We start from the raw sequence: 27,408 nt of genomic DNA on the forward strand, positions 1-27,408 counted from the left end.
CTTTTCTATCAGTGGAAGGATATTCATGTAGACACGGATCAGCGTTTATGGCACGGCTGTACAATTTTCGTGGTTATGGAAAAGAATCAGGGAGAATTATGGAGTTCAGAGGATGGATGTGCAATTATTGTACTATATGGGACATCATAGGTATAATGCTAACGAAATTATCAAATCACAACCATGACACATAAACTAAGGTGAGGGCTTTGCACATCCCTGTATCTCATGGGTATACCAAAACTTCCAGGCAACACAGCACTTATACAGTACTGCCTGTCATATCCTGCGTCGTCGCATAGACGGGGAAGCTATAAAATCCATCTCTTCCAGATCTGCAACCGACTCCCCATCCGCCTCTAGATCAAACGCCCCCAGGGGGTTCACATGCACCGCCGGAGACGCGATAGGGCTGTGCGCAACGCGCGGCCGCGATTTGAATACGCTGCTGTAGTCCGCCTCCTCCTCGAAGAGTTCGTCGCGCGGTGTCGAAGCCCGCGCCCGCGACTGCGACTGTTTCTCGGGCGTCTCAAATTGGTTGGCGGGGAAGGAGGCGCGCACTGTGCGAGAACGACGAGGTTCCCGGGGCCGGCTGGGAGGGGGCGGGAGCAAGGACATGGACTTGCGGGTGCGTTCGACGAGGGTGAATGTATTGAGGCGCGGGTCGTGCTTGTCTTGCTCGTCTGCTTCCGGGGAGATTTGGACGACTGGATCCTTTGGCGGAAGTGTATTATTGTCTGGCGCATGCTCCGCTTCGTCGTTGAGAGGAGGGCTTGGCCGATGCATTGACCGGGGCCTTGTCGGCTCAACTTGTTCAGCCTCAGGAGAGGCTCTGACAGTCGCTTCCGCCGCAGGTACACGCAGCGGGGGAGCGGCTCGCCCGGAAGGTCGAGATTTGCCGTCTATTCGCGATAGGGCTTCATTCATCGACCGGAGCAGAGATTGGTCTTTCTGTTTCGTAGAGGCACGAGCGAGTGGCTGTCGGACGGCCTTTGAGATGCTTGCGACGGTGAGAGCCTGGTGGTCTCTAAATAGCAATGGCATCGTAGCCGTCGAGGAACCCGACGCTCGGTGCCCAGCGCTATCTTTCTTTTGCATAGCGGCACTGTATTCGCGCCATTTCTGCAGACGCGCTTTCTGGCGTGAGATACGCGATTCCAAGTCAACCAGTAGATCTGGTGTTGCACTGACTGTCAGGTCTTCTACGGTCGTTCTGTTTACCTTGGTCCATGCTGCTTCAAATGGCAGCTCCAAAAAGGCATCGTTGCTACTGCGAGCACCGCCAAAGAGCAGAGTATCGGCCCACTCCTCGCTCCCCATCCAATTCTCTTTGATTTCGCGAGCTAGCACATCGATGTTGCCAGTCTCCTTCAGTTCCTCGTGGTGTTTCCCCTTGGACTGCTTCTCAAGCTGGGCTTTTTTAACCGCTAGTAGCTGAGAAAACTGTTCATGAATGTCCATAATCCGAGAGCGACGCTCGCCCATCGTGGCCAAGGAGCCGCGGTGAGCGAGAATCAGCGGTACCATCAATTGATAGTCATCTGGAGTGATTGCCTTTGCCATAGACAGTCGAGTAGCACGATTTGGCCATCCATCCACCGACGAGTTTAGGACCTTGCGCAACACGGCAGTGGAGAAGACGGCGAGGAGCTCGTCAAATTTGTCCCCTTTGCAGTCGTCCAGCATGGACTTGCGAAAAATCGTTTCTCGGCCCAGATCGCCATTCTTTTTCAGATCGGTGAGAACTCGAGATAACGCTGCGCGTAGATTGACCGATTGTAGTGGCTCTAGTGGAGGGAAGAAGGGACGGAGTTTCTATGGTGGTGGACAGACTGTCAGTGACACAGGCGGCACGCGGGACACAAGAGCCGGAACGCGACGATACATACATCTTGAGCCGTTTTCAGATCCCAGAGAGCTACCAGATGGTATAATGCCCATTCGACTGCTTTGATGCGCTGTCGCTGGTTCTGCGACGAAGGGGAGAGCGAGTGGGTGGTAATGTCGGGCCAGTCAGGCTGCAGGTCGAGTTGCAACAGTTTCAAATTGCGGATGAAGACACAGAGGGACGATTGAGGTTCCCAGTTCAGGGATTTGAGGCGAGGAGGCTGCTTCGAGGACTGCATGGTGGGCATGCATGCTTCGTTGAGTACAATCTAGATAGATAGCATGAAGCTCAGCGCGAGTGGATATGGAAATGACGGAGGGTCAACAAAGACTGGCTTACGGCCCGACGATCCTAGGACGGAATCACGGCTCTTCATTATTGGTTCATCGAATGGGCAATTGGATGAGGAACAGGTCTGAAAATGACTTGTCAAACTGGATCCTCAAATCAATTTATTCTAGAGCTGCTTTAAGAGCAAATGCCAGCTACTCGTCGGGGGGATGAGTTGGGATTCCTCAGGCCGGATAGAATCACGTGATCTGACTGGCTCTGCGATAAGCCGTTGGAATGTATAGAAGGCCGAATTGAGATGACAGCAACTGAGCTCCCGTCCAAGAGGTAGAGTAGAGAGTATGATGCTGAGACCCCCAGGAAAGTCTAGTGTCAAGATTACTATCCACTAATTAATTAACAGTGCTTGTCTGCCTATCATTGTTCGCTGTGGTTGTTGTTGCTGTTCTTCTCCCAACCCAGCGGCGATAAGAACAAGCGCTTTTCTCTTTCTCCCCGCAAAGCTCTTCTCGCTCTTCCTTCTCATCTCTTCTTCTTCTCCCATCCCCTTCCTTATTATTGAAGCGCATTCGCGAGGACTTAGTCTATTCATCGCTTATCCCTTTTGGCTGCATCTGTACTGTATTCGTTTTAAACTATTCCTTCTTCGTTTCTCTACTCTCCACTCTACGACAGACGTACCCCTCATCCAACAGCATCATGGGCTCTGAGGCACCCTCTGATCCTCTATGGACCACTCAATCCGGTACGAGAGCTGGCGCATGAATCCTACATGTCCTACTGTGATGTCTGTGTCTGATCGTCTCTATTAGTGCTATCCACTCTCCCTCACCCTCCCGAAGAGAATTCTGCGTCTCCTATCCCGTTCTTCCACCTCCTGGAACGACTCAAGACCACCAAACGCGAAGGCTGGCGCCGCTTCGGCATCAACACCGGTGAATCGATCTCCGATCACATGTACCGCATGTCGATCATGACCATGCTCGCTCCCCCATCTCTCGCCGCGCGTCTCAACCTGCCCCACTGCACGAAGATGGCGCTCGTCCACGACATGGCTGAGTCGCTGGTGGGTGATATTACCCCCGTCGACAAGGTAGATAAGAAGGAGAAAGCGCGTCGCGAGGCCGAAGTGATGGACTATATCGCGAAGAATCTGCTCGGTGGTGTTCCTGGTGGCATGTTGTCGGCCCAGGAGATTCTGAAGGTCTTCCACGAATACGAAGCCAATGAAACTCTCGAGGCGCAGTTTGTTCACGACGTCGACAAGATGGAGCTGCTGTTACAGATGGTGGAGTATGAGCGGGCTCATGGAATTGACCTCACCGAGTTCTGTCATGTCGCGGGTCGCATCCAGCTGGATGAGGTGAAGGAATGGGCGGCGGCAGTGCTCAAGGAGCGGGAAGCCTTTTGGAAGGAGAAGACTGCGAATACAAATGGCAAGGCATGAGGGACACCCTTCCACCGCGCGAGCGTTGATGTGTATTCATATTTGTGTTTGTTCTTCTGTTCATCATCCCACCGGGACCCGGTGGAGGCGTTTTTCTGGGTTTGGCATTCTAGAGTTTTAGATCGGGTGATGTGCGTTTGCATGGGTCCTCAGGAAGAAGCCGAGATGGGTATCACGACATACAAACGACGCACGAATTGAACGATTCACATGCTGGTATCTGACCACCTTATGTGCGCTGAAAACAACATGTATAAACAAACCTCTCGCACCCCATATAGTCTACCCTCTGGGATACCACCACCCACTAAGTCACCTCAACTCCCCTTCCTTCTCCATCTCCCTCGCTAACATCTCCGCCTCCGCCTCCATCTCCTCCATACTCCTCGGCGCCCGCGCCTCATTATCCACAGCAGGAAACTTCGTCCCCCGCTCCTTCTCCTCCGCAAACGCCCTCCTCAAATCCCCCTCCTCCCCATCCAGCATACCATACACCGCATCCGTCCCGCCGCGGTGGTCCAGGTCCGCCCGCTTCCTGGGGATGATATGCGCATGCACATGCGCGACGCTCTGGCCCGCCTCCGGCCCATCCTGGATGGCAATGTTGAGGCTGGAGCCGCCGTACACGCGCTCCACGACGCGTCCGACGCGCTGCACCGTCGCGAAGAGATCGCTCGTCTCGGCGGCGGTGAGGTCGGAGACCCGGGGGACGCGCCGTCGGGGAGAGACCAGGACGTGCCCTGGGAGGATGGGTTTGAGGTTCACGAGGGCGAAGCTTAGCGGGGTGAGGTGGAAGACCTGCGGCGGCGGAAATCGGTCAGTTCGTGGTAGATGTGGGAGTTTGGGGAGGGGGCTGGGTGTGTAGAAGGAAGTAAGTACCTGGGATGTGACGAGGAATGGGCCGAAGTAGATCTGGGCACCCTTGAGGGCGGTGGACATGGTGGGGACGGGCTTGCGGTTGGGGGAGGACATGGATCGGCTGTTGGGATGTAATGCAAGTGTGAGAGAGATGAGTTGGTGATTTTGCTTTTGATTTTGATTTTGATCTAAAAGATAGTACAAGAAGCTTGCTGCTGGGCTGTGTCGGAGAAAATGCGGAGTTCAGTTGGAGATGGCCCCTCTTATCGTTATCGAAGCCTCCAGCTTCCAGGCTACAGCCTACAGGGGGTCTTCATATTATTCCCTTCAGTTACCAGAGGAGTCTGCTGCTAATCTCTGCAAAATAATGGGTATCATTAATAGTAGCCAGTCTCAATGGTATATATTACATCTCGATCAAGCCTCGGCTCGACCTAGTCGACGGGAGTGACATTAAAAAAGCGTGAGTAATATCATGAAGAAAGTAAAGGGGAATTAATCAAAACGCTAGGCATGGCGTCCACAGAGTTTAGAGTCAGGTGGAAGTGACTGCTCAGGCTTCTTTAGATGGCTCGAGTGCAGGTTCGGGCTTCTGCTCTGTCGCTTGCTTGGTTCCTGGCTCCGACTCAACTTCTTCGGTAGTTGCATCCTCCGTCGAGGAGGTCTTTTCCTCTGAACTGGCTTCTGTGCTCGCTGGCGCATTCGCTGGCGATTCTGTAGTCGTAGTAGCGTCTGGTTTCTCGGAAGAATTGACTGTTGGCTCCGACTCTTGCTCTACCTCTTGCGCCTCTACCTTGTCCGTAGCCGACGACTTTGCCTCTCCCTCCTCCTGGACTTCTTCAACAGTCACCTGGGGCTCGGCCATTTCAATCGTCTGTGGATCGGACTTCTCATTCTGTTCTTCAGCAGTCACCTCTTCCATGGGCTGTGTCTCTGGTTCTGCCACTTCTTCCTTCGGTTCCTCCTTTTCTGATACCGCCACAGGCGGCGGCTGCGGCTGCTCTTCAACCTCCTCGGTACCTTCACTGATCGTTGTGACGCGAGAGCTAATCGACGGGTTATTCTTATGGCGTCGAGTAGTTGCGCCGGTGCTGATTGAAGGGGGCTCAATATCCAGTGATCCCTCGCTGTCCTTGCGTAGTATCGTCAACCGGCGCGCATCCACTTCTTGTGCTGACTGATTCGCATCGAGGCCTTCTGCCTCAGCAGGAACAGTGTAGTTATCTTCCGGAATAAGCTTGTACATGTCGCAGACCGTCTTGAAGAAGATATAAAGGCCATCATTTCCCTCAACTTGCCAGAACACGTCGCGGTGCTGGAACCAAGCATGCGCGAAGATGCGGTACAGCCGACGGAAGATATTGGTGAGATACCTCAAACTGGCCTGCGACCCACCGGCCTCCGAACCCAATGTGAGCCGGCTCGGGAAATGTTTCGGGGATGTAAGGATATTGGTGGCCCAGTCGAGCGTGTGGCAGCAGTAGTCGATGGCGCAGCAGGATTTGGGAGGATCATGGACGGCGCAGAGATACTGCCACTCGGAGGCGCGCATTTCGGGGCAGGTCTGGGAAGAACATGGGGGGTCTTCGGCAAAGAACGCAACGATGAGATTGTTGACCTTCATCGTCAGGAAGCGGCAGAGCTCGTAAAGCCAGAGCGACCGGTCCACACCCTCGGGCGGCTCGGCGAGCTGGATTGCAACCTCTCGACTGATAGGCACGACAGTTTCCGAACCCTCAGGTCTCGTGTAGTGATTGTACAGCGCTTTCAGGTGTTCTTGTAGCTGGAATGGAGAATCGAGCTGTTGGATCAAAAGCCAAGCGCTCCCGGTTAACGGAGATAACAACCTTTGGCCCGTTTGTTTACACTCGACATACCTGCGATAGGGGAATCAATGGAGGACCAACTGCCATATCGGCGGCCTTTGTCCCTGGTCGAATCCGCCGCGTAGACGCATCGTCACTCTGTTTCGAGGCAGCCAGAAACTCTTCCGTCTCTTTGCCAAACGACTCCCCGACCGACGGTGATATGGGCCCGATCTGGACCTCTGTGAACGGGGGAGGACTGGGTAAGCGCGGAGAACTGGACGGCGACACACTTGCAGCAGCCATGATGAATGTGAAAAACTAGTAAAGAACAAAAACCCGAAAGAAAAAAAAAAAAGGAAACGAAAGGAAGAGACACAGCCTGCCACCTAATGCCAGTAACCAGCGATGACTGATAGGGAAGCTATCGGAGCTCGATGGCCAGAAGGATGACTAGGCTAGGCCCATGACCGGGGAAAGCCCTAAGCCCTAGGTAGTATCCCGTCTGGGAATAGAGTAGACGTCATTCTTCCCCGCAAGAGCAATACAGTCTGAGTGCTTCGTACTTGCAGTCGTTTTATAGATAGATCGCCTGGTGGATGAGAGATCAAGATGGCGGATTTCATAGACGATGAAGACGGGCCTCCAGAGCTGATCGATGCGTCAGCGCTGCCCGATTCAGAGAAGCTCGATGTCTCCAAGACCCCGTCGACAACATTAGACACGCCGGCGCAGGATCGTGTACCTATCACGCTGGTGACTGGTATGACTATAGAAGGGATATCAGCTTTGATTGTTTGGCTTCAAGGCTGATTATTAAAAGGATATCTTGGCGCGGGAAAGACGACTCTGCTGAATTACATTCTAAGTGAAAAGCATGGCAAGAAGATTGCCGTGATCATGAATGGTTTGTTGCTCAAGGTTATGGGAAGGACATTGCTGATACGTGAATGTTAGAGTTTGGGAATTGTAAGTTATAGACAGCATGACAGTGGATGGTATCATTGTCGCCGTTGTGGACTAACTCGACCCTTCAAAGCCACGGACATCGAGAAGCCTTTGACGGTCAATCAAGATGGCAAGGAAGTTACCGAGTGGATGGAGGTCGGAAACGGCTGCATCTGCTGCTCCGTCAAGTAAGCGATCGATTCCCATGGTCTTCGTCCAGAGGAAGAAGCCTTCCTTTCTCACCCGTTCATCTCCAGAGATTCCGGTGTCATGGCCATCGAATCGCTCATGGAACGCCGGGGCACCTTCGACTACATCCTCCTCGAAACGACCGGCCTAGCAGACCCCGGCAACATCGCGCCAGTCTTCTGGGTAGACGACAACCTGGGCAGCTCCATCTACCTCGACGGTATCGTCACGCTGGTCGACGCAAAGAACATCCTGCGGCTTCTGGACGAACCCACCCCGGAGGAAACAGCATCGACTCACGCGGAGGGCGACCAGCACGCGCACGAAGGGCCCGTGCTCTCCATGGCGCACATGCAGATCTCGCACGCGGACGTCATCATTCTCAACAAGGCCGACCTCGTCACCGCGGCCGAGCTCGAGCGGGTCCGCGACAGGATCCTCGCCATCAACAACGTGGCCAAGATCCACGTCACGGATCACAGCAGGACGCCGCAGATCGAGGGCGTCGTGCTGGATCTCCATGCATATGACCATCTGGATAGCCTGGATTTTGGCGCCAAGGGACACAGCCATATCGACCCAGTGGGTTATTCTTCTTCATCTTTTTTTCCAACCCAACCAAAACAAAAACCCCAACAAACCCCCAAATACCACCCCTGCTAACCCGTTTCCCCTAAAAAGGCCATCTCAACCATCGCCATCGTAACACCCCCAATCTCCCCCGAAAAGATCCCCTGGATCGACACCTGGCTGCAGTCCGTCCTGTGGGAATCCAAGATCCCCACCGTGCAAGGCACACCGACCCCGGGACCAGAGGACTTCGAAATCCACCGCCTCAAGGGCATCCTCGTCCTGCAAGACGGGTCCTGCAGGATCATCCAGGCCGTGCGGGACGTCTTCGAGATCCGGGACTCGGAGCCAAGACAGGATGGCAGCGGTGAGTGCAAGATCGTCCTCATTGGTCGTGGCCTGGGGCAGGATGCGCGGCCGTGGCAGGCGAATTTCGAGGCGTATCTCGCGATGGAGGAATAGCTTCCAGTAGCTCTAGACGGGGAGGTCGTGTTCTTATGGACGTGGACGTATAATGACAGCAGGGAGGGCGACCTAGAGAGACACGTTGGCTGTGTGAAATTCGCGGGGATAAAAAAAGAAAAGAAATAGGTCCAGACAGCATACAAGCTCAACTCGCTGCTGAGCTTTACATTACGCGGGCTAAACGCCAGGCTTACACAGCTTTAGCCTCGCGCCTCTCTCCAAGACATCGCCAAAGCACAGAACGATATGTTCTGCGTGCGTGTGCGAACCCAGCAGGGGCTCCTTTATATGACATGCTTGCAAACCGGCATCCATTAAATTTTTATTGGATAAATACAGCATTTGCGAAAGAGAAAAAAAAAAAAAGAGAGAGAGAGAGAGAGAGAGAGATGACACGAATCAAGAGTATACACTGAGGTTCACTTTAGAGGGAGAGGAAAAAGCACCGAGAGCAAGACAAGCCACCATTCGTATATCATGCAAGAAAATTCGTAAGAGAGGACCTTTTCCCGTAAGGATGCGTTGAAATCGTAGTTAGAGGACGCAAGGGCCGGCCTTTCAATACCATGTCTGTCATTCGACATGGAGCAAGGTAGAGGTCAAGTTGAAGGTAAGATTTCGAGAACCTGATGAGGAAGGGCCTGTAACGAGAAGAACATTGGATGACCAGTTTCAAAACTCCGATTTCGCCGTGTGTATATCCATTGTTTGCGGACGGGGGGAGGGGAATCGCCTTCTGAGGCGGAATGCGATGGGGTAACTGTACAGCGCAAACAGGAAGTTGTAATCAAAGGGGGTATCGAGCAGTCTGGGGAGCCTCCCATTCGAAGAGGTCTGTCAAAATCGCTGCGGAGGTAAAAAAAAAAAAAAAAAAAAAAGATGGATCGCTGGGCTGAAAAAGGACTTTTTTTGTGTGTGATTTGTTTTGAGTTTCCTTCTATTGTCATAAGGATTTCAAGGCTTTCTCGGCAAATGCTGGATTGATGGGAAGATGAGAGTCGCTGAGATAGGGTGTTTGCTCTTGGAGGTGTCTGCTGGGGTAACCAAAGGCAGAGCGCATGGCTAACTGTGATAATCGATCGGTGTTTGGCTCCACCGGTTTTGGCTTCGACAGAGTGGAAGCAGGGTTGATTGGTAAGACGGAATGAAGGAGGGAAGACACGGAGTTTGTCGTAGATACTTGGCTGGACCAGTTCTGACTGGTTAAGTAGGGATGGTCCAGGTCGGCTATGTGAGGTGAGCGCGGATGAGTAGATTGGGTGGTGGCTGATGAGGCAGAAGAGGTATGGTAGTTAATGGAATGCGAGGAGGGCTCTCTAGTGCTTCCCACAGAGCAAGCCGGATGTCCGCCGACGCCGGCGAGCTCTTGTGGGAAATGGTCGATCTGGAAAGATAATGAATCCGCCTCTTGGTCAATTGGTGGGTAGCAAGACGTCTCGCAGGCATCCAGGCTGATATTGTCTGCTCCATCATGTTCAGGGGGGTGGCCGCGAGGCATTTGGGCGTCCATATCTATAGGAGGGTGCGAATAGGGGGGATATACCTCAGTGCCCTGCGAGTCGAGGTATTGCTGTCGGTCGTGGTATTGCGCAAGGCCATGCGGTTGGTTGTCAAGCTCATAGTCTTGCATAAGGTCCGGAGGCTCATCGGTGGTGACGAGCTGTTCATGGTAACTATCTCCTTCAGAGCGCGGTTGTAGAGACGCTGAGCGATTATTGTAGAAATGAGCCTCATCGACGGGAATATGCGTATAATGATTTTGAAATTGCTGATATGATGACCTCGGGCTTGAGCCGAAGAAAGTTGAAGGAGCAGCAATGGCGCGAGCGTTATACAGAGGCAAGGAGCTGTGATGCAGCCCAACGCCGAGACCTGCGTGCGGAAGATGCGTCGAGGGTACAGTGGACGCCACTGCAGACATATCTCGGGGAAAGAAGTCCAGAAGCTCTTTGGCGGAAAGTCGATGCCGAGGAGAAGGACTTAGACAGATAGAAACCACTCTCCGATACCAGTCCGGCACCTCGATATCCTCGCCCAGCATCAGGGGGCGAGGCTGCCGTTCGGGCTCGTCCTCCCCCGTGGCCAGCGCCCACAGGGTCATTCCTAACTGGTAGAGGTCGGTTTTGACACCGATGTACATGGAAATGCGCTGATTGCTCTCAATCTTTGCGGCAATTTCCGGGGGCTCCCAGCCGACAGGACAGCCCCGCCGGTTGATGTCGATGATCTTCGCGTCGTCATTGGCATCCACCACAATGTTCGACAGCGTAAAGTCGCCCTGCACATATCCAGATTCGTGGATCTCCCCGAGTCCGTGAACGATCTGTTTGGCCCACCGCAATCGCCGCTCCCATGAGATCGTCCCTCTCTGTTCGTATAAGATGTCGACCAACGCTCCCTGCTCAGCATAACTAATCAAGAGTCCCTTGACGACATCTTCTTGGTCGTCGACGACGATTCCTTCCACCTGGATGACGTTAGGGGACCCCTTGAGGGCGTGGAGAGCATTAATCTCGTAAAGAAATTCGTCTACTGTATCCGGGCCGGGAATCTCCTTCTTGATGCAATTCTTGCCACCGCTTTGCACATTATAGACGAAGCCCGACAGGTGGGCCTCAAAATGCAGCTGGTACTCGGGAACCAGGCGAGCCTCGGGCAAATGTCCAATACAGGAGATCGGGGGATAGGGGATGATTTCGTTGACATCCTCGGTGACATGGACATGGAGCCGGCCGTCACGGGTCTCCAGTTTGAGATTCGTCACGGTATCGTAGAATTGGATTTCCGGGAGCGATTCGCGGATAGACTCGTAGATACGAGCACACTTGTCTCGTTGGTAGCGCAATTCCTTAAGATCCTGCTCCAGTGAATCCGGGGCCGCATCCCGGTAGTCGCATGAGATGGTCACCCTGCGCCATCGGTTGGGGGCCTCGGCGTAGGTGACGAAAAATTTCTCGCGTTCCGACCGGTCTCGGAAATGCATACTCAAATTCAGAATCCATCGTTTATCCAGCTCCATCTCGACCACATCCTCCTCCTCCTGCTGGTGCTGGTGCTGCTGGGGTGGCTCCTCGGGCACGTCCGTGGTGTCGGGGTAGGGATTCCATTCCGACATGACCTCGCTCTCTTCATTCGTCGCGGGAGGTTCCTCCACCGTGGGTTCTTCCGCGTGGTCGTGCCATGGAACCTCGGGCGCCGACAATCTGGGGTCCACGGTGGGTTGTGGAGACCTGGTCCGCTGGGCGCTCAGCGGGCGATGGCGGTCGGCGGAAACGGCACGACGGGGCTCTGGTTCGATAGGGGCTAAACGATCTCGTCTTTCAGAGTCCTGTCGCTTGAAAGTGGTGGATCGGGGTAGACCGACGCCCACACGACGAGACAGTCTGCGGGTTAGATTATTGTGGGGTTTCGAGGAGGAGGAAGAGGCGGCGGCGGCGGGAGGATTCGTGGTGGGTGAGGAGGAGTCACCGGAAGATGAGCGGGAGGATAAATCGCGATCATCGCGGCCTAGCAGTCGTCGAAGACCGAGTCGATGCCACATGCTCTGTTTGGGACGAGGTTTGGCTTTTTCCGGGTCCAGAATTAGACCCAGATGCCTCGTGGGGCTATAGGAACTGTCTGCGATGGAGATGGCCATACAGCACGACACGGTCGCTCCACTGTCGAGCAAGAAACGACTTGAACACCCCACCAATTGGAATCTCGATGTCCATAAGAATCGAGTCCGTCACTGGGGGGGGGAGAGGATAGGGAGGAGGGAGGGAAGGGGGAGGTTCAATGCGATCCGTGTGATAGTGCCAATACTACCAATTCTAGGCCAGTAGGCCAGAATTTCCAGAGTATAGGTGATAGAGAGAGAGTAGGTGAAGAAGTTCAAGATCGATAGAACGGACGTCGAATTGTCTTCTTTCCGTGTCTCCTTTCTCTCTCTCTCTCTCTCTCTGTCTCTCTCTGTCTCTCTAACCCTGTCTTTGGGTCTTTCTTACCCCTGGAGAAGTCGGTGAGGTTTTTTTTTTTTTTCTTCTTGATTGTTGTCGTTAGAAAACTTGCTTCGTCCGTGCCAACTCGGGCAGTGGCTGGGCTTTTTTTTTTTTTTTCCTCTGACAGCCTAATGAGGATCAAACAATGACGGCGAAAGAGTGTGAGTCAAGACGAAGGGCATCAGGAGATGAACACTCTCGTCGAGGGAGAAGTATGAAAAGGATAAATGTATGAAGATGTCGCGAGAGAAAAAGAAGAAGAAAAAAAAAAAAAGATACAGAATAAAAAAAAATTAAGGTAGTGATAGTGATAGAGAGAGAGAAAGAATCGACGGTGATGGGGTGGTTGAACCCTGCTGCTGCAAGGCGTCTGCCTGTCTGTCTGTCTGTCTGTGTTTCGTTTAGATCCCAGACTGTTAACTGATTGATTTTATTCATATAGAATGAGATGGATCATCGCCAGCGGACCGTTGTCACTCCATTATTCTGGTTCTCTGTCTATGGGGACTGAGTATATAGTAAGTAGCGTGAGATGTTGAGGCCCATTGACCACTGCTGTCTGGAGTATCTACATAGATTGAAGACTGATATTGATAGACGAAGCGAGGCAGCGCAATTGTAGAGCACTCTCTATATCTTATTATCGCATCGATCGAAAAACAGCATATAAAATAAAATAAAATATGATAAATCAAATATCAAATCAAATCACCGTCAAACGCACAAATCGAAAAAAAAAAAAAAAAAAAAAAAAAAAAAAAAAAAAATTGATCATATTTGTTTCCTCTTGGGCCATGTATGGCGGCCTGACCTGTGCCTGATTCATATACGGACGCTGTTCGTTTCCCTCTGGCTCGCGGTGTGATTCGATCAGAATATCTCATTTGCGATGATAATTATTCCCTGTTGCAAAGGGGAAACCTGCGTATGTGCATCGCATCGCTCTCTATCTTTTTCTCTGTGTCGTTTTTCTCTCTCTCATGGGCTCAGATGGTTTTATCGTGCATGGAAAACCCATGCACAGCCCAAGTCCTTCTCGAAGCCTTATAGCTTGTGTTCCTGCTCCCTGGAATAGAGCCGTTGATAGGCTACAGTCTATCTAGATACCTAGTACGGAGACTAGTTCTGAGTCTGACGACCTACGGGAGTAAGGCTAGGACCAGCCGAATAGTACTAAACGCCCTCCTTCGATGGATCTTTATGAGCTGGCCATCTTCCATGCTCACACTTGGCTGTCCGTTCTACCTTCCACATCACAAGCAACCATGATGACGAGGGACAATGGCGTATCGCTCTACGCGCGATTAGTTAGTTAGTCACAGCAGTGGTGTCTCCTCCCCTCGATCGTCACAGATCAACTCGACGACTACGTAGCATCCGCAGTAGAAAACAAGACGAAACAACCCATACTCGGGGCATGTAGACAAAAAAATGCAGCCCAGAGCAAGGCTGAGAGAGAAAGAGAGAGAAAGAGAGAGAGAGAGAGAGAGAGAGAGGGAAAGGTAGAGGTATAGAAACGGTGTCACGTTTTCTTTCCCCCTTCTTAGCCTTGCGGTAGAGTTTCAAAGTGATGCTTCCATAGAACGACCGGATCTCAACCAATGCGTCCAATCACCCTCAGCGATACGCCCTAGCTTGGATCGTGGGGATGGCATCATTGCAACCATAACAGCTGCTTGGTGGATATTCAGCCCTCTATCTACCTGACTACAAGGGCTCCGTGGACGACACGGAGCCCGCTGCCAACCGATCTCTTCCCGGGCCATGCGCGCTCGCCTTCCCCCCCCATCCCTTCTCTCTCGTTGAAGAAGACTCTTCAGCGGGTTTCATTGTTCTTCATTCTGGTTACACGGATGAAAATGAAAATGGCAGCACGATCCTCCGTCCCTACTCGTTGCAGGTTAGCATCGGGTATCAGCCTTGCCAGCGGGTCTTCTTCCAGGGAGACCATCTGCCGAACCCTACAGCTGGTCAAGCTTGCTCCAGTCATCTCCTTATCCGACTCGTGAAGCAGGAGGCTTGTATGATATCTTCCATTGGTAGACCGAGCTCTTCTGGCAGGGACACGATCCCCCACACTTGTTCTATATACATACAGACAACATCAACAATAGAGTCCGTCGAATAGGAGTGTCCACGCATGTGCTCATGACCCTTGAACCAACGAGAACCCCTATCAACGGCCGTTTCTTTAAGAGCGGAGATACATTCCGTGATTTCTTTCCAATCATACCAAGACAGCCAGTGTCCCTCTTCTCAAGAGCCATCATGGAAGAGTTCAGACCTGAAAGCAGTAGATTGGCCTGGCTTCGCAGTGCTTCCACACCGCCGAAGCAGATCGTCAAGACCAAAACGAGATCTAGTAAAAGAGAAAAAAAAAAAAAAAATATCGACTCAAACAAAACGCCAGACCCATGCATTCCGTAATGAACGCCTTGGACATCAAAGCGGTCGCTGATAATTAGCGTAAGATACATAGCACAGCAGTAGCGGGAGTATAAAGCGAAGCGAGATCGTCAGAACGCCCGGGGGAAAGAATAAGCGTCTCAATCGTCCTCGTTGTTCGATTTCTTCTTAGGTGGCTCTGCAAGTTCCTTCTGCCAGACCTTGCTGGCTGCATTCCGGTCGAGGTCCGCAAAGAGGATGTCGAATACTTCCGAATACCAACTCACCGCGTGGCCTTCAATGCCTTCTTTGATGTTCTGCGGACGCAATCAGTCATCGTTGAACAACAACAAAAAACTCAAAAAAAAAAAAAAACTCGTCACATGGAATGCTATAGTTGAGGCTCACCTCAGGCAACTCAAGCCAATCAGACATGTTGTCTGCAGGGAATATGATCTTCTCCGCTCCAGCGCGACGGGCAGCTACCGTCTTCTCTCGCAAGCCGCCAATCCGCAGCACTTTGCCAGTAACAGTCAACTCGCCCGTCATGGCAATCGTCGGGTCAAGTGAACGGTTCAGGGCCAGCGACAGTAGAGATGTGGCCATGGTAATACCAGCAGATGGACCTAATTATATGTGTGAACACGTGGTCACGCAAAGATTGACAGAGATGAATTAGCGACTTACCATCCTTGGGCACAGCGCCTTCAGGGCAGTGCATGTGGACCTTGGCCTTTTCAAAGAATTTGTTCTCCGGGAATTGCTTGGCCAGAACAGACTTCGCAAATGAGTATGCAATCTGCGTGGATTCCTTCATCACGTTCTGCAGATTGCCGGTAATTTCAATGCCAGGTCGTGACTCGGGAGTCAGTGCATTCTCCAAAATCGATTCAACATACAGCGCGGCGCCACCCATGCTGGTCCATGCGAGACCCATAGTGACGCCAGGGGGGAAAGTGTCGTACAGGCGGTCCGCGGTGAAGACGGGGGGGCCAACATAGTCCGTAAGGCTATCTTTACCGATACGGAGATGCACGGTCTCGGGAACCTTGAGAGCGAGACGAGGAGTCTCAGTCGTCGCCTTCTCGGGGTCTGCAGGGGGTTCCATCGGATCAGTCAGTTCGGTTTCCTTCTTCGATTCCTCTTGTGCAGCCTTGCCCTCCTCGGTGAGAGCCTTCTCTTCACCAAGGACATCCTCTCCCAAATCTTGGACGATCTTGAAGGCCGCCTTGCGATAGACCTTCTCAATCTGCTTCTTTAAATTGCGAACACCACTCTCGCGGCAATACGACTTAATCAGCTCTTCAATGGCACCCTTCTCTAGGTTAACATCAACATCCTTTAGGCCGGTGAGCTCCCGAGCGGCTGGTGCAAGATATCGCTCGGCAATGGCCATCTTCTCATCAGAGACATAGCCGGACAACTCAATGATCTCCATGCGGTCCAGCAGCGGTCGAGGGATAGTGTCGGTGACATTGGCCGTGCACACAAAGAGAACCTTGGACAGATCAACTGGAACATCCATGTAATGATCGAGGAACGAAGAGTTCTGTTCGGGATCGAGAAGTTCGAGCAACGCCGATGAGGGATCGCCCTGGTGGCCTCGTCCAATCTTATCCACTTCGTCGATCAAGATCAGTGGGTTCTCGGTTTGGCACTTCTTGAGCGCTTGGATGATACGGCCAGGGAGGGCTCCCACGTAAGTCCGACGGTGGCCCTTGATCTCAGCGACATCCGTCAGACCTCCAACGGAGAATCGATAGTATTGCCTATTGAGGGCCCGAGCAATCGACTTTCCAATACTGGTCTTACCCACACCTGGAGGTCCGACCAGGCAGAGAATCTTGCCTTCCACGGTTCCGCGAAGCTTTCCAACAGCGATAAACTCTAGAATGCGATCCTTGACATCCTTCAAACCGTAATGATCCTCATCCAAGACAGACATGGCATGCTTGATGCCGAAATTCTCGACGCTCTTCTGACCCCAGGGGATCTGGGTCAGCCAATCGAGGTAGTTCCGAGTGACATTGAATTCCGATGCAGCCGGTTCCAGGTGGGCTAGCTTGTTGATCTCCTCGTCGAACACCTTCTTCACTGCCTCAGGCATAGCCAGCTTCGACGCCTTCTCCTTGAACCTCTCCACAAGCTTGTCCTTACCATCCGACTCGATGCCCAATTCTCTCTTGATGCCCTTCATCTGCTCCATCAACCAATACTCGCGTTGACGTTTCTGGATCTTCGCTTCAACGTCTTTGGATATCTTGGACTGCAGCTGCGCGTTCATCAATTCCTTCTTCAAAACCACCAGTGCTTTTGGAAGTCGCTCTTCGATATTCATGATCTCAAGAACTTCCTGCATCTCGTGTAGTTCTCCGGCTGAGACGGCTGCAGCGAAATCAGCTAGCTTGGCCGGCTCGTCACTGAGATTACCGGGAAATTGGTCAGTATAGAATGCGGAAATCTGGTCCCGAAACAGAGGATTCAAGCTGGCGATCTCCTTGCAGACATTGACGATTTCACTCGTCACCGCGCGAATGATAGCACTCTTCTTGTCGAATGGTTCCTCTGCAAGATTCTCCACGTTCACCAAACTGACTGGATATTTGCGAAGGAAGGAGGTGGGCTCATAGACATCCTTGGGGGCGGGCTCTGCTCCCCCTTCTTCGAAACTAGCGACAACGTCTCCTCGTTTCTCGGTACTCTTATCCTCGGCAGTTCCGTTCTTGGGTTGTTCGCCGGGGGGAAGGAGGGAAGAGATCTTGATCCGACGATGCGGATAAAGGACAGCAGTCACGCCGCTGGCTTCCCCCCGGAGCGGGTATGCGGCTGTAATCTGAGCAAACACTCCGACATCGTAGACGTCGTCGAGATTTTCAATCACATCGCCATCTGCGTTCTCATCCTTGAACAAGAATGCACCCACATACGGTTGTCCTCGCTTCATCATGTCCTGGATGGCCGTTGCCACGTTGGGATCCCGAATCGTGATGGCCTTGTAGAAGCCAGGGAACAGAGGTCGCTTGGCAATGGGAATAGCCATGACCTGCGGGTAGACTTCCGGAACAGAGGGCTTCTGCAAAGCCTTCTCACCAGAACCCTTCTTACTCTTCTTTCCACCATCTTCGTTTCCACCGTTGCTCGCGCTGGCTTTCGAATCCGAGCCGCTTCCTCCACTCACAGGAATTGGAGACGGGTTCTCCGTCGAGTCTGATCTCCCTTCCACCGCGTTCTCTCCTTTCTTTACATCCTCCTCCACGCCACGCTGTTCCTTCTCCTGAACGAGCTTATCTCTCCGTCGAGCAGAGCCCGAAGTCGGAGCTCCCGGTTCTGACGAGGGCGCATGTCTCCCTGATGAATCCGTCGTCTTCCGGCGACCTTCAGACCCACGCTCGATCTCCTTCTCTTCGTTTGTATCCTTCTGCTCCTGTTGATTCGAATCCTCCTTCTCCTCTGCCGGTGGGGGCTTCTCCTTCAGTCGGATGGGACTTGTAGAGAAGGCGCGGGGAGCTAACGAGGGCGAGCGAGAAAGTCGCGAGGAGCTCAAGATCGATCGTACGGGAGCATTCTGTCGAGGAAAAGCAAACAAAGGCCGAAGCACTAGAGGGCGTGGCGTCTGGTGGAGCGCGGCTCTCCAGGGGAGGGTCTGGCCGCGGAGCATGCTATGGACTCGAGGGACGGGTAGACAGGTTAGATTTGAGAAGGAAGGATAAAATGCTTTCCGTATAGGAGATGAGAAAAACAAAAGCGTCAATGTACAAGAAAAATCGGGCCGAATCCGAAAGGAAACCTAGAAGAGTTGAAACATACACAGTAGAGAGAAGAAGCGGAGGTGACTGCTTACCGAGCAAGCATGCTTTCATCATACACCACTCCGCGCATCATCATTTCTCCGCTCGGCCCGTCGGGGAAACTTTTTCGAAAGCCGACTCGAAGCTTCTAAAGATTCCCAGAGCTTGCTTGGGACGGCTGTCTGTTCATGATCCATCTATCTAGATTCGCTTGATCGATTTATCTATTCTTCCATTGCAATGTTCTTTTAGGCTGTCTCGCCAAGTCTTCTGTAATTTAGAGCCATTGGTGTCTCAAACATTGTGTTTTTTCTGGTCGATATTCACTCAGTTGTTCGCTGCCGTCGATATACTACTACCTACTACATTTCATCTATGGTGAATACATCCGCGGCAATGCCCAAGGCTGCAGCTCTACCCGCTCGTCTGCTGCGGACCTCGCGGCAAGGCTCAAATCAATGCCCAACAAGCAAGATTCAAACATCGACTCGTGCTCGGAACTACCATGTCTCGACAATCTCTTCCACCGGCAAACGCTCGCGTGACGGTGTCTGTGGTCGGAAACTCCCCTCATCCGCCTCCGCAAGGGTAGGTAGTCCGCGATCTTTTTTCTCCTTCGTCCAAACGGCATATAGTTTCCTCGTAAGCGAATATGGGCTGATAGAATTCGTTGCAGAGCTTCCATACGACTGCACCTCTCGCCGCAATTCCCGATCCCTACAAAGTCCTAGGAGTGGACAAGAATGCTTCCGCCGGAGATATCAAGAAAGCTTACTATGGGATGGCTAAGAAGTACCATCCTGACACCAACAAAGGCCCAGACGCCAAGGAGAAGTTCGCGGAGGCGCAATCTGCCTACGAGTTGCTTTCAGACGCCAAAAAGAGAGAGACCTACGATCGGTTTGGCGGTGCTGCTTTCGATGGCAGTGGCGGGTTCGATCCCAATGCGGCAGCCGGCGGCAACCCGTTCGCTGGTGCCGGAGGCTTCCATGGCTTCGGAGGTGGTTTTGGAGGCGGCGGTTTCCCTGGTGGATTCGCTGCGGATATCAACTTTGAGGATCTCTTTGGTGCTTTTACCGGCGGCGCGCGTCGTGCCGGACGGGGTAGGCGCAGTCCTTTCCAGGAGGTGTTGGTAGGCGAGGACATCGAGGTTCAGACGAACATCTCTTTCATGGAAGCCGCCAAAGGTACATCGAAAGATGTGGTCATCAATCCTTTGACTGAATGTGGTACCTGCAAGGGCGAGGGGTTGAAAGCAGGTGCGAAGAAGTCACAATGTCGCCAGTGCAACGGGTCTGGCACTCGGGTTCACTTTATGCAAGGTGGCTTCCAGGTGGCAGCTACTTGCGACGCGTGCGGAGGGGCTGGTATGACCGTACCTCGGGGATCTGAATGTGGTACCTGCAGAGGTAACGGAGTGGTCCGGGACAAGAAGACAATTCAGGTTGACATCCCCGGCGGTGTCGAGGATGGCATGCGCTTGAGAGTGGCTGGTGAAGGAGATGCACCTCCTACAGGAACACAAGCTGCTCCAGGCACCCGCACTCAGCGGGGTGATCTTTACGTCTCTATCAGGGTTGCGCCCGACCATCGCTTCAGTCGCTCTGGCTCCGACATTCTTTACACGGCCTCCATCCCTCTGACCACTGCCCTGCTCGGCGGAGAGGTGACAATTCCCACATTGGATGGCGAGGTCAAGGTCAAGGTAGCCACCGGTACCGGCACAGGCGACCGGATCACGCTTTCTGGCATGGGTATGAAGAAGCTCGGCGGCCGTCCCAGAGGCTACACGCCAATGGGTGACCTGAAGGTGGAGTTCAAGGTTGCTATGCCCAAGTACCTGACGGCCAACCAGCGAACTATCCTGGAGGTCCTGGCGGATGAGATGAATGACAAGACAGCGAGGCGTATGATGGAGGTTGGGAAGGATGGGTAAGCAGGAATATCTGGTGCTATTTCCTCAAGCATTGCTAACCACGCGATATCACCTGAGTAGCACTCCGTCCGATGCGTCGGGAGACTCGAACCAGAGCGGAGGCTTCCTCAAGTCCGCCTGGCAGAAGCTCATGAATTCCGCCAAACACGGCGACGGCGAAAGCTCCACCGGCGAGCAGGAGAAGAAAGACTCGGACAACGTCAAGAAGGACGACAAGGACAGCAAGTAATCGATCTCTGAACCACTTCGACGGGTATAATTGTTGATGTACAACCCTCGAAGGTTGTATAATTTATCCTGTGTGTGTGTTTTTTTTTTTTTTCTGGAATTATATATCATAGCGCCGGCGAGCTGGTTGGGGGTTCCTCTGTGATTGATTTTCTTGCCATGATGGGATGGTTTTTCTGGTCCTTTTGATGAGAGAAGGTGAGTGGGATTCTGGAATTGGATTGTATGTAGTAAGCTTGCATGCATCATGTACCATAAAAAAAACAAGAAGAACCAGGTAGCTGCACCATGAATAGAGAGCATCTCTACTTTTTTTTTCCCATTTGTTCCGAGACTTCATGATAGTTGCTGTCTTTCTCCTTCTGAGTGGACGTTGAATCTCTCACTTTTGGCGCCCATCTGGAGCTGCTGCTGACCGTCGGCCTGTTGATTAGCGACGGTGATGATTCCTTAGGCCCCTCCTTCTTTTCACCCCAGATAATATTTGAAGCCTTTCATCCCACTGTGCTCTGCTTGTATAGATTGCGTAACTCAACTATCTCGCAGTGCTTGCACTATCTATCTACCCATCTACCCATCTGGTGGTCGGTCTCTCCTCCACTCCTCCAAATGTTCGTCATATATCTTGGCTCCGTGGGCTAACATACGTTAGGCCGCGCCCCCTTCCTTGTTACCCCACAGCAGCAAAAGCAGCTCCATCTCAATTCCCAGATCCCCCTCCCCCAATACGCACGCCTGGTCTCGTCGTCTGCCGTTCCTATCCCCGTATTTTCGCAAGCTGCTCCATCTCGTCTCGTTCGATTTGGTCCCCACGGTCTCTTCACCGCACGTGGATGGGAGCTCCCCGCTCCTCCCGATCGTCAACATGGTTCAATCGCCAATGCTGTCATGTCCGCTAAAGCAGACCAACGAAATCGATTGGATCCAGCCTCTGAAGGACTACATCAGACAGAGCTATGGAGAGGATCCTGAGCGATACAATCAAGAATGCGCCACCCTCAACCGCTTACGCCAGGACATGAGGGGTGCTGGCAAGGACAGTGCGACAGGGCGCGATCTACTTTATCGGTATTATGGACAGTTGGAGCTCTTGGATCTGAGGTTCCCTGTTGATGAGAATCACATCAAGATCTCGTTCACTTGGTAGGATTTTGCTCGTGTCCTCTCAAAGCTTCCTTGCCGGTGGGGGAATCCCCCTTGCTGACAGACGGCCTTCATCTCATGATAGGTATGATGCATTCACCCACAAGCCAACGTCTCAGTACTCGCTGGCCTACGAAAAGGCTTCGATCATCTTCAATATCTCTGCCGTTCTCTCCTGTCATGCGGCGAACCAGAATCGCGCCGAAGACGCCGGGCTGAAGACCGCCTATCATTCGTTTCAGGCATCCGCGGGGATGTTCACCTACATCAACGAGAACTTCTTACATGCTCCTTCGACCGACCTGAACCGGGAAACCGTCAAGACCTTGATCAACGTCACTCTCGCTCAGGCGCAGGAAGTCTTCCTCGAGAAGCAAGTGGCGGATCAGAAGAAAGCTGCGTTCCTCGCAAAGCTAGCCAGCCAGGCGGCTTATCTATACCTCCAGGCGGTCGAAGGGATCCAGGAGTACGCCAAAGGTATCTTCGACAAGTCATGGACCATTGTTGTCCAGGCCAAGGCCGCTCATATGACTTCAATGGCGTCATATTATCAGGCGCTGGCGGACTATGAGGCCGGTTCGCACGGCGTCGCTATCGCCAGGCTCCAACTCGCCGAGAAGAACTCAGCGGCCGCGCTGCTGTCGGCGAAATCATTCCCCACGACCGTCCCTACCAGCTCGAACCTGAGTTCTGAGTCGGGAGCTCGCCTGATCGACCTCATCAAATACCATCAGGCCAATGTCCAAAGCAAGTTGGCTACCTTCATCAAGGACAACGACTATATCTATCATCAACCCGTCCCCAATGAAGCCGGGCTATCGGCAGTAGCCAAACTGCCAGCTGCAAAGGCAATCCCTGTGAGCGAGCTCTATCAAGGCCAGGATATCCAGCGCATTATCGGACCAGATATCTTCCAGAAGCTCGTCCCCATGTCCGTAACGGAAACCGCTAGTCTCTACGATGAAGAGAAAGCAAAATTGATTCGGGCAGAGACGGAGAAGGTAGATACCGCCGATGGCGAAATGGCCGCCAGCCTGGACTATCTGAAGCTCCCTGGTAGCCTCAACATCCTTAAAGGTGGCATGGATCAAGAGATGTCGGTCGATGACGAGTTCCAGCAATGGTGCCACGACTTGGCCGGCCACCAATCGTTTACTAAAGCGTTCGACAGCTTGCAGGATCGCAGAGCCGAGATCCTTTCGCAACTAGATCAATGTTCCAAGCAACTCGATTTGGAGGAAAGTGTCTGCGAAAAGATGCGGTCCAAGTACGGGGCAGACTGGAGTCAACAGCCCAGTGCCAGACTAAACACCACACTCCGCGGTGATATTCGCTCGTACCGGGACACTGTCAACGAAGCCAGTGCGAGCGACTCACAGCTTCTCGCCACCCTCAGGCAGTACGAGATCGATTTCGACGAGATGCGCTCTGCTGGCGAGACGGACGAGGCCGATGTGCTCTACCAGCGTGCCATGATCAAAGCCGGATCGAAACACGGCAAGGGCAGGAACGGGGTTGGGAGTCCGTACGCTTCCAATGCAGAAGCAAGCTTGTTGGATGATGTCTATGATGAGGGGTCCCCTTCGGTTGCCGAGCAGATCGCCAGGGTGGAGTCTATTCTGAAGAAGTTGAACCTTGTGAAGCGGGATCGGGGTCAAGTGTTGAAAGATTTGAAAGAAAAGGTATTGCCCTCTGCTATGATCAGCGACGCTAAATGTATCCTGATGAATTAATGGATATGTCCCGCAGGTCCACAATGATGATATCTCCAATGTCTTGATCTTGAACAAAAAGTCGATCGCCGGACAGGAGAGCCAGCTGTTTGAGACCGAGCTGGAGAAATTCCGTCCACACCAGAATCGGTTGCTTCAAGCCAACCATAAGCAGGCCTCGTTGATGAAGGAGCTTACCAAGGTCTACGGTGATTTGCTACAGGACAAGCGAGTGCGATCCGAACAATCGAAATACGAAACCATCACACGCCAGCGCAACACCGTGATGGCGCGGTACAAGAAGATCTACGATGCCTTCAATGGTCTGTTATCTGGGATCATGCAAGCGCAGACCTTCTACAGTGAGATGGGCGAAACAGTGGACAGTCTGAAGAAGAATGTTGAGACTTTCATCAACAACCGACGGTCCGAAGGCGCTCAGCTGCTCGGCCAGATCGAACGAGAAAGGGCAAGCAGCGCAACTGAACAGGAAGATCGGGAACGAGAGAAGCTGAGACAGCTCATGGAGCGGCTGTCTACCGAGCCCAAGCCGTCACCCACCCCCTCATCCTCGACCGGTCCGTCCAAGGCCAAGTCCCCTCCACCGCCTATCCAGGCGCCCGGATATCCTGGTCCTGGTATCGCTTCCCCGCAGATGTCACCGCACTTCCCGCCGTCTGTTGCAGGTCAACAACACGGTGTGCCCCTCTCGCATTCCCCAGCACCGTATGCGCAATACGGCGCCCCTCCTGGGGGTGTCTCCTACATGCAGGGGCAGGCATTCCACCAGGGCGCTGCGGCGCCGCTGTCTGAAGGATATAACCCTATGGCATATCCAGTGCCGCCTTCGGTTTCCCCACCACCCACCCAGCAGTACTTCTCGTCCACACCCAGCCCCTACGGCGGGTATACCCACCCTACTCCGCCAACCGCGCCGTCACAGTTTATGCCACAGGGTTATGTACCTCCGCCACCGCCGCCGCGCCCACAGCAAGCCTCCTACCCGTCGTCGGCAGGACCTTTCCCGGCCGGCCCCGGGGGATACGCGCAGAGTAGACCGTACGGCAGCAGCCAACACCACAAAGCCCCGTCGCAGTCGCAATCCTCATCCGGCGACCCATGGGCTGGCCTTAATGCATGGAAGTGAAGCCCGTTCAACGGGGAAACGATTACAAGCTCTTTAAGCCATCATGAAGTATGATAGACATGCGGGAGGGGAACGTTGTGCGGTTTTTTTTTTTTTTCGCATCTCGGCGTTATTCATATATCTTTTTTTTATTATTATTCCGATGTTCCTTCCTTTTTCTCCGTATTTCTCTTGTTCGATGTTCCATGTAATCGCTGGGTATATATTCTCATTTCCCTTTCCAAAAACTTTCTTTCTAGTAGGTTCCTTTTTCTTCTGGTGTACCTACAGTGTGCTATTCAAAGAACGGTTAATTGGAGAGTCTTATTTTCTAAGCGGCTTGTCTGCGAGCCGGTCGCTCCGTTAAGTATCGATTCAATGAAACTGCTGCAAAGGCGTGAGTGATGATTCAAGGGATATGATTATGGGCTAGCGACTCCGTACAATCTACACAGAACACACATACACACATATTATATATACACGCAGATGATGGGGGATTTTGAAACCTGCACCCCAATCACAGACAGTGAGACATCGAGCCAAAAATGATAAGGAGGAGAGTATACATTCAGACAGGTAGTAAAGGAACACAAACTAGTGGGTATCATAGAGGAAGAAAAAGGAAGGGGGCAATGATAAACATGTCAGCCGGGAGAAGAGAGAGAGAGAGAGAGAGAGAGAGAGAGAGCAAGACAGGAAAGGAGCAGCGTAGGGCCATGCCCACGGCCACCAAGCAGTGACATGCAAGAAAAAGAGAAACCCCCAGCACCAACGCCGATGCAGAAAAGCCGAACGCGAGAACACGACAGAACAAGACCAGAGCTCAGGATGACAGTCAGCCCTACGGCTGAAACCGCAAGCGGAACTGGCGCCCCCTCCCTTCCTCGCGGACCTTGTACAGAAACCTGGCGATGGCCTCCTGCTCCGCGAGCGCGGCGCTGTTGAAATGCTTGCGCACGGCGGTCGCCAGCTCCTTCTTGCTGACGCGGTCCTGGGCGCTGATGCGGTGCAGGATTGGTTCGGGTTCCGGGTGCTGGGACTTGCGGTGGTGATGGTGGCGGGTGATAGCGCCGTTTGTGCTGGGCTTGCCGTCCGAGTCGCGCGAGGCGGGCGGGTCGTTCGCGCTGTCCTTGTCCTTTTCCTTGTGCTTCTGCTGCTGGAGGAGGCGGGCACGCTGTGCGGCGAGGGCGGTAGGGGAGCGGAGACCGATGCCCTGCGAGAGGAGGAGCTGGGAGTAGTCGCCGGAGAAGGCACTGGGGCAGGGGAGTTTGTAGGCATGGCGGTAGGCGTGGAGGAAGTCGAGGGGCATGTCGGACCAGGGAATCTAGTGGGAAGAGACCAATTGCGGATTTAGCACGGTGTGATGAAGGGATTGCGAATGGAGATGAAGAGACAAGAAGTTGTTACCTTTGGCAGTTCGTCTGCGTGCTCGGCTTGGTTGGCGGGGGCACTGGTGACGTTGGCAACAGGTGCAGAAGCTTTGATCTCACGGCTGGAGACGGAGTTCAGGGCCGACGAAGTAGCAGCCGTCTTGCGGCCTTTTGCCGTGCTTGCCTTGGGCTCTCTTGTGCTGGTGGAGGCTTCGGAGCGAGAGTCATCCTGCACGGCTGCCGTTCGTTGTCGCGGCGGAGCCATTTGGAGAGGAGAGAACTGACAGGAGTGAGAGTTCGTAGGCTAAAGGGGGGAGACGAGATCTAGGATGGTAAGTTCCAAGATAAATCAACACGGCAGTCTTTCAAGACCACAATCACGGAATCATGCCCCAATCGCCAGACGAAGCAATCCGATCTCATTGCGCTTGAAGGGCGATAAAAAGATGAGCCTGGGACTACTTCGGCTCTCTGTCTAGAGGCGGCGAGACGCGGCAGAATACCGAGGCGCGACCTGTCTGGCTGCATTAGGCTTAGTGGATAAGGGTTAGTGGTATGGGCAGCCCTAATCATCTGGTTTGTCAGCATGTCTTATCAGTGATGTTTCATATGTCTACAGGGGTAGATAGAAGAGGTGATGGGAAGCCTCAAGTTAAGCAGTGGACAAATGTTGCATTGTGGTCAGAAGATAGACCGTCATATAGCAAACGCGTGCGACTGAGGCGGTGTCAGAATGATGAGTTGAGAGGGTGATTGAGCTGTTCAGTAGTGTTTAAGCTGATGGAAGACACGTGAGATGGCGCTATTCCCCTCGATTGGTTTAGCTCGCCGATGACGATGCGTGGTTGATAACTCGCGGGTCAATCTGTATCACTCACTGATCCTACACAGTATGCTCTACAAGAAATAATTCAAGTGTAGGGAGTACTCGTATAACAGGGGAAGAAACTCAGCCGGTTCATGATGATTCCTTGAATAGCGGTCTTTCTTCTGTATAGATTACTACAGAGTACCTAGTCTGGTTGAATCATGACGACGAGGAGCCTGATTTTGGTGCCTGACAGATAAGGACTCCCACCCAAGTTACTTCAAGGACGTTTACTATGTAGAAAGTCGGAACTTCCTCACCGCTAATCTCCAGCTTCATTATTCTTACTACTCTTCTCTCCATACTCCGTAGTAGTCTCCGAGGAAGAAAACCCAAGAAGGGAAAAACAGGAGGAATTGGCGACAATGCGGCGAAAAAGCATATCCGCATTCTATAGTGATCGTACTC

General features: G+C 52.8%; 10 protein-coding genes across 10 annotated transcripts, besides 12 other annotated features; 4 read left to right on the forward strand and 6 right to left on the reverse strand.

The window, feature by feature from the left end:
* Nucleotides 1–279: 279 nt before the first annotated feature.
* Nucleotides 280–2,126, reverse strand: ACLA_070630 (uncharacterized protein; the record flags this gene model as incomplete). Its single annotated transcript, XM_001275455.1, has 2 exons — nt 280–1,815; nt 1,890–2,126. 2 exons carry the CDS (start codon nt 2,124–2,126, stop codon nt 280–282), a joined length of 1,773 nt encoding a protein of 590 aa, XP_001275456.1.
* A 752-nt stretch (nt 2,127–2,878) lies between these two features.
* ACLA_070640 (HD domain-containing protein) lies at nt 2,879–3,626 on the forward strand (the record flags this gene model as incomplete). The annotated part of the gene is made up of 2 exons (XM_001275456.1): nt 2,879–2,924; nt 2,992–3,626. The coding sequence occupies 2 exons, from the start codon at nt 2,879–2,881 to the stop codon at nt 3,624–3,626; spliced, it is 681 nt and encodes a 226-aa protein (XP_001275457.1).
* A 312-nt stretch (nt 3,627–3,938) lies between these two features.
* On the reverse strand, nt 3,939–4,598 carry ACLA_070650 (HIT family protein; the record flags this gene model as incomplete). The annotated part of the gene is made up of 1 exon (XM_001275457.1): nt 3,939–4,598. The coding sequence occupies one exon, from the start codon at nt 4,596–4,598 to the stop codon at nt 3,939–3,941; it is 660 nt and encodes a 219-aa protein (XP_001275458.1).
* A 439-nt stretch (nt 4,599–5,037) lies between these two features.
* Nucleotides 5,038–6,595, reverse strand: ACLA_070660 (Mob1 family protein; the record flags this gene model as incomplete). Its single annotated transcript, XM_001275458.1, has 2 exons — nt 5,038–6,285; nt 6,362–6,595. The coding sequence occupies 2 exons, from the start codon at nt 6,593–6,595 to the stop codon at nt 5,038–5,040; spliced, it is 1,482 nt and encodes a 493-aa protein (XP_001275459.1).
* A 306-nt stretch (nt 6,596–6,901) lies between these two features.
* On the forward strand, nt 6,902–8,458 carry ACLA_070670 (CobW family GTP-binding protein; the record flags this gene model as incomplete). The annotated part of the gene is made up of 5 exons (XM_001275459.1): nt 6,902–7,052; nt 7,113–7,196; nt 7,329–7,425; nt 7,495–8,008; nt 8,108–8,458. 5 exons carry the CDS (start codon nt 6,902–6,904, stop codon nt 8,456–8,458), a joined length of 1,197 nt encoding a protein of 398 aa, XP_001275460.1.
* Nucleotides 8,459–8,826: 368 nt separating this feature from the next.
* Nucleotides 8,827–8,850: a microsatellite.
* Nucleotides 8,851–9,317: 467 nt separating this feature from the next.
* Nucleotides 9,318–9,339: a microsatellite.
* A 65-nt stretch (nt 9,340–9,404) lies between these two features.
* On the reverse strand, nt 9,405–12,098 carry ACLA_070680 (protein kinase family protein; the record flags this gene model as incomplete). The annotated part of the gene is made up of 1 exon (XM_001275460.1): nt 9,405–12,098. The coding sequence occupies one exon, from the start codon at nt 12,096–12,098 to the stop codon at nt 9,405–9,407; it is 2,694 nt and encodes an 897-aa protein (XP_001275461.1).
* Nucleotides 12,099–12,380: 282 nt separating this feature from the next.
* Nucleotides 12,381–12,422: a microsatellite.
* Nucleotides 12,384–12,421: a microsatellite.
* Nucleotides 12,423–12,809: 387 nt separating the features above from the next.
* Nucleotides 12,810–12,835: a microsatellite.
* Nucleotides 12,836–13,107: 272 nt separating this feature from the next.
* Nucleotides 13,108–13,150: a microsatellite.
* A 21-nt stretch (nt 13,151–13,171) lies between these two features.
* Nucleotides 13,172–13,207: a microsatellite.
* Nucleotides 13,172–13,208: a microsatellite.
* A 684-nt stretch (nt 13,209–13,892) lies between these two features.
* Nucleotides 13,893–13,936: a microsatellite.
* Nucleotides 13,893–13,943: a microsatellite.
* A 1,044-nt stretch (nt 13,944–14,987) lies between these two features.
* On the reverse strand, nt 14,988–18,484 carry ACLA_070690 (endopeptidase La; the record flags this gene model as incomplete). The annotated part of the gene is made up of 3 exons (XM_001275461.1): nt 14,988–15,143; nt 15,235–15,452; nt 15,514–18,484. 3 exons carry the CDS (start codon nt 18,482–18,484, stop codon nt 14,988–14,990), a joined length of 3,345 nt encoding a protein of 1,114 aa, XP_001275462.1.
* A 526-nt stretch (nt 18,485–19,010) lies between these two features.
* ACLA_070700 (putative mitochondrial DnaJ chaperone (Mdj1)) lies at nt 19,011–20,779 on the forward strand (the record flags this gene model as incomplete). Its single annotated transcript, XM_001275462.1, has 3 exons — nt 19,011–19,202; nt 19,291–20,546; nt 20,611–20,779. The coding sequence occupies 3 exons, from the start codon at nt 19,011–19,013 to the stop codon at nt 20,777–20,779; spliced, it is 1,617 nt and encodes a 538-aa protein (XP_001275463.1).
* An 864-nt stretch (nt 20,780–21,643) lies between these two features.
* Nucleotides 21,644–24,780, forward strand: bro1 (putative signal transduction protein BroA; the record flags this gene model as incomplete). The annotated part of the gene is made up of 3 exons (XM_001275463.1): nt 21,644–21,921; nt 22,007–23,603; nt 23,671–24,780. 3 exons carry the CDS (start codon nt 21,644–21,646, stop codon nt 24,778–24,780), a joined length of 2,985 nt encoding a protein of 994 aa, XP_001275464.1.
* A 634-nt stretch (nt 24,781–25,414) lies between these two features.
* Nucleotides 25,415–25,449: a microsatellite.
* Nucleotides 25,419–25,450: a microsatellite.
* Nucleotides 25,451–25,603: 153 nt separating this feature from the next.
* ACLA_070720 (histone deacetylase complex subunit SAP30 Sin3-binding domain-containing protein) lies at nt 25,604–26,397 on the reverse strand (the record flags this gene model as incomplete). Its single annotated transcript, XM_001275464.1, has 2 exons — nt 25,604–26,086; nt 26,170–26,397. 2 exons carry the CDS (start codon nt 26,395–26,397, stop codon nt 25,604–25,606), a joined length of 711 nt encoding a protein of 236 aa, XP_001275465.1.
* Between the last annotated feature and the right edge of the window lie 1,011 nt (nt 26,398–27,408).

The sequence above is a fragment of the Aspergillus clavatus genome, genomic scaffold (genome assembly GCF_000002715.2).
Source record: "Aspergillus clavatus NRRL 1 1099423829791 genomic scaffold, whole genome shotgun sequence".
Lineage (NCBI taxonomy): Eukaryota > Fungi > Ascomycota > Eurotiomycetes > Eurotiales > Aspergillaceae > Aspergillus > Aspergillus clavatus.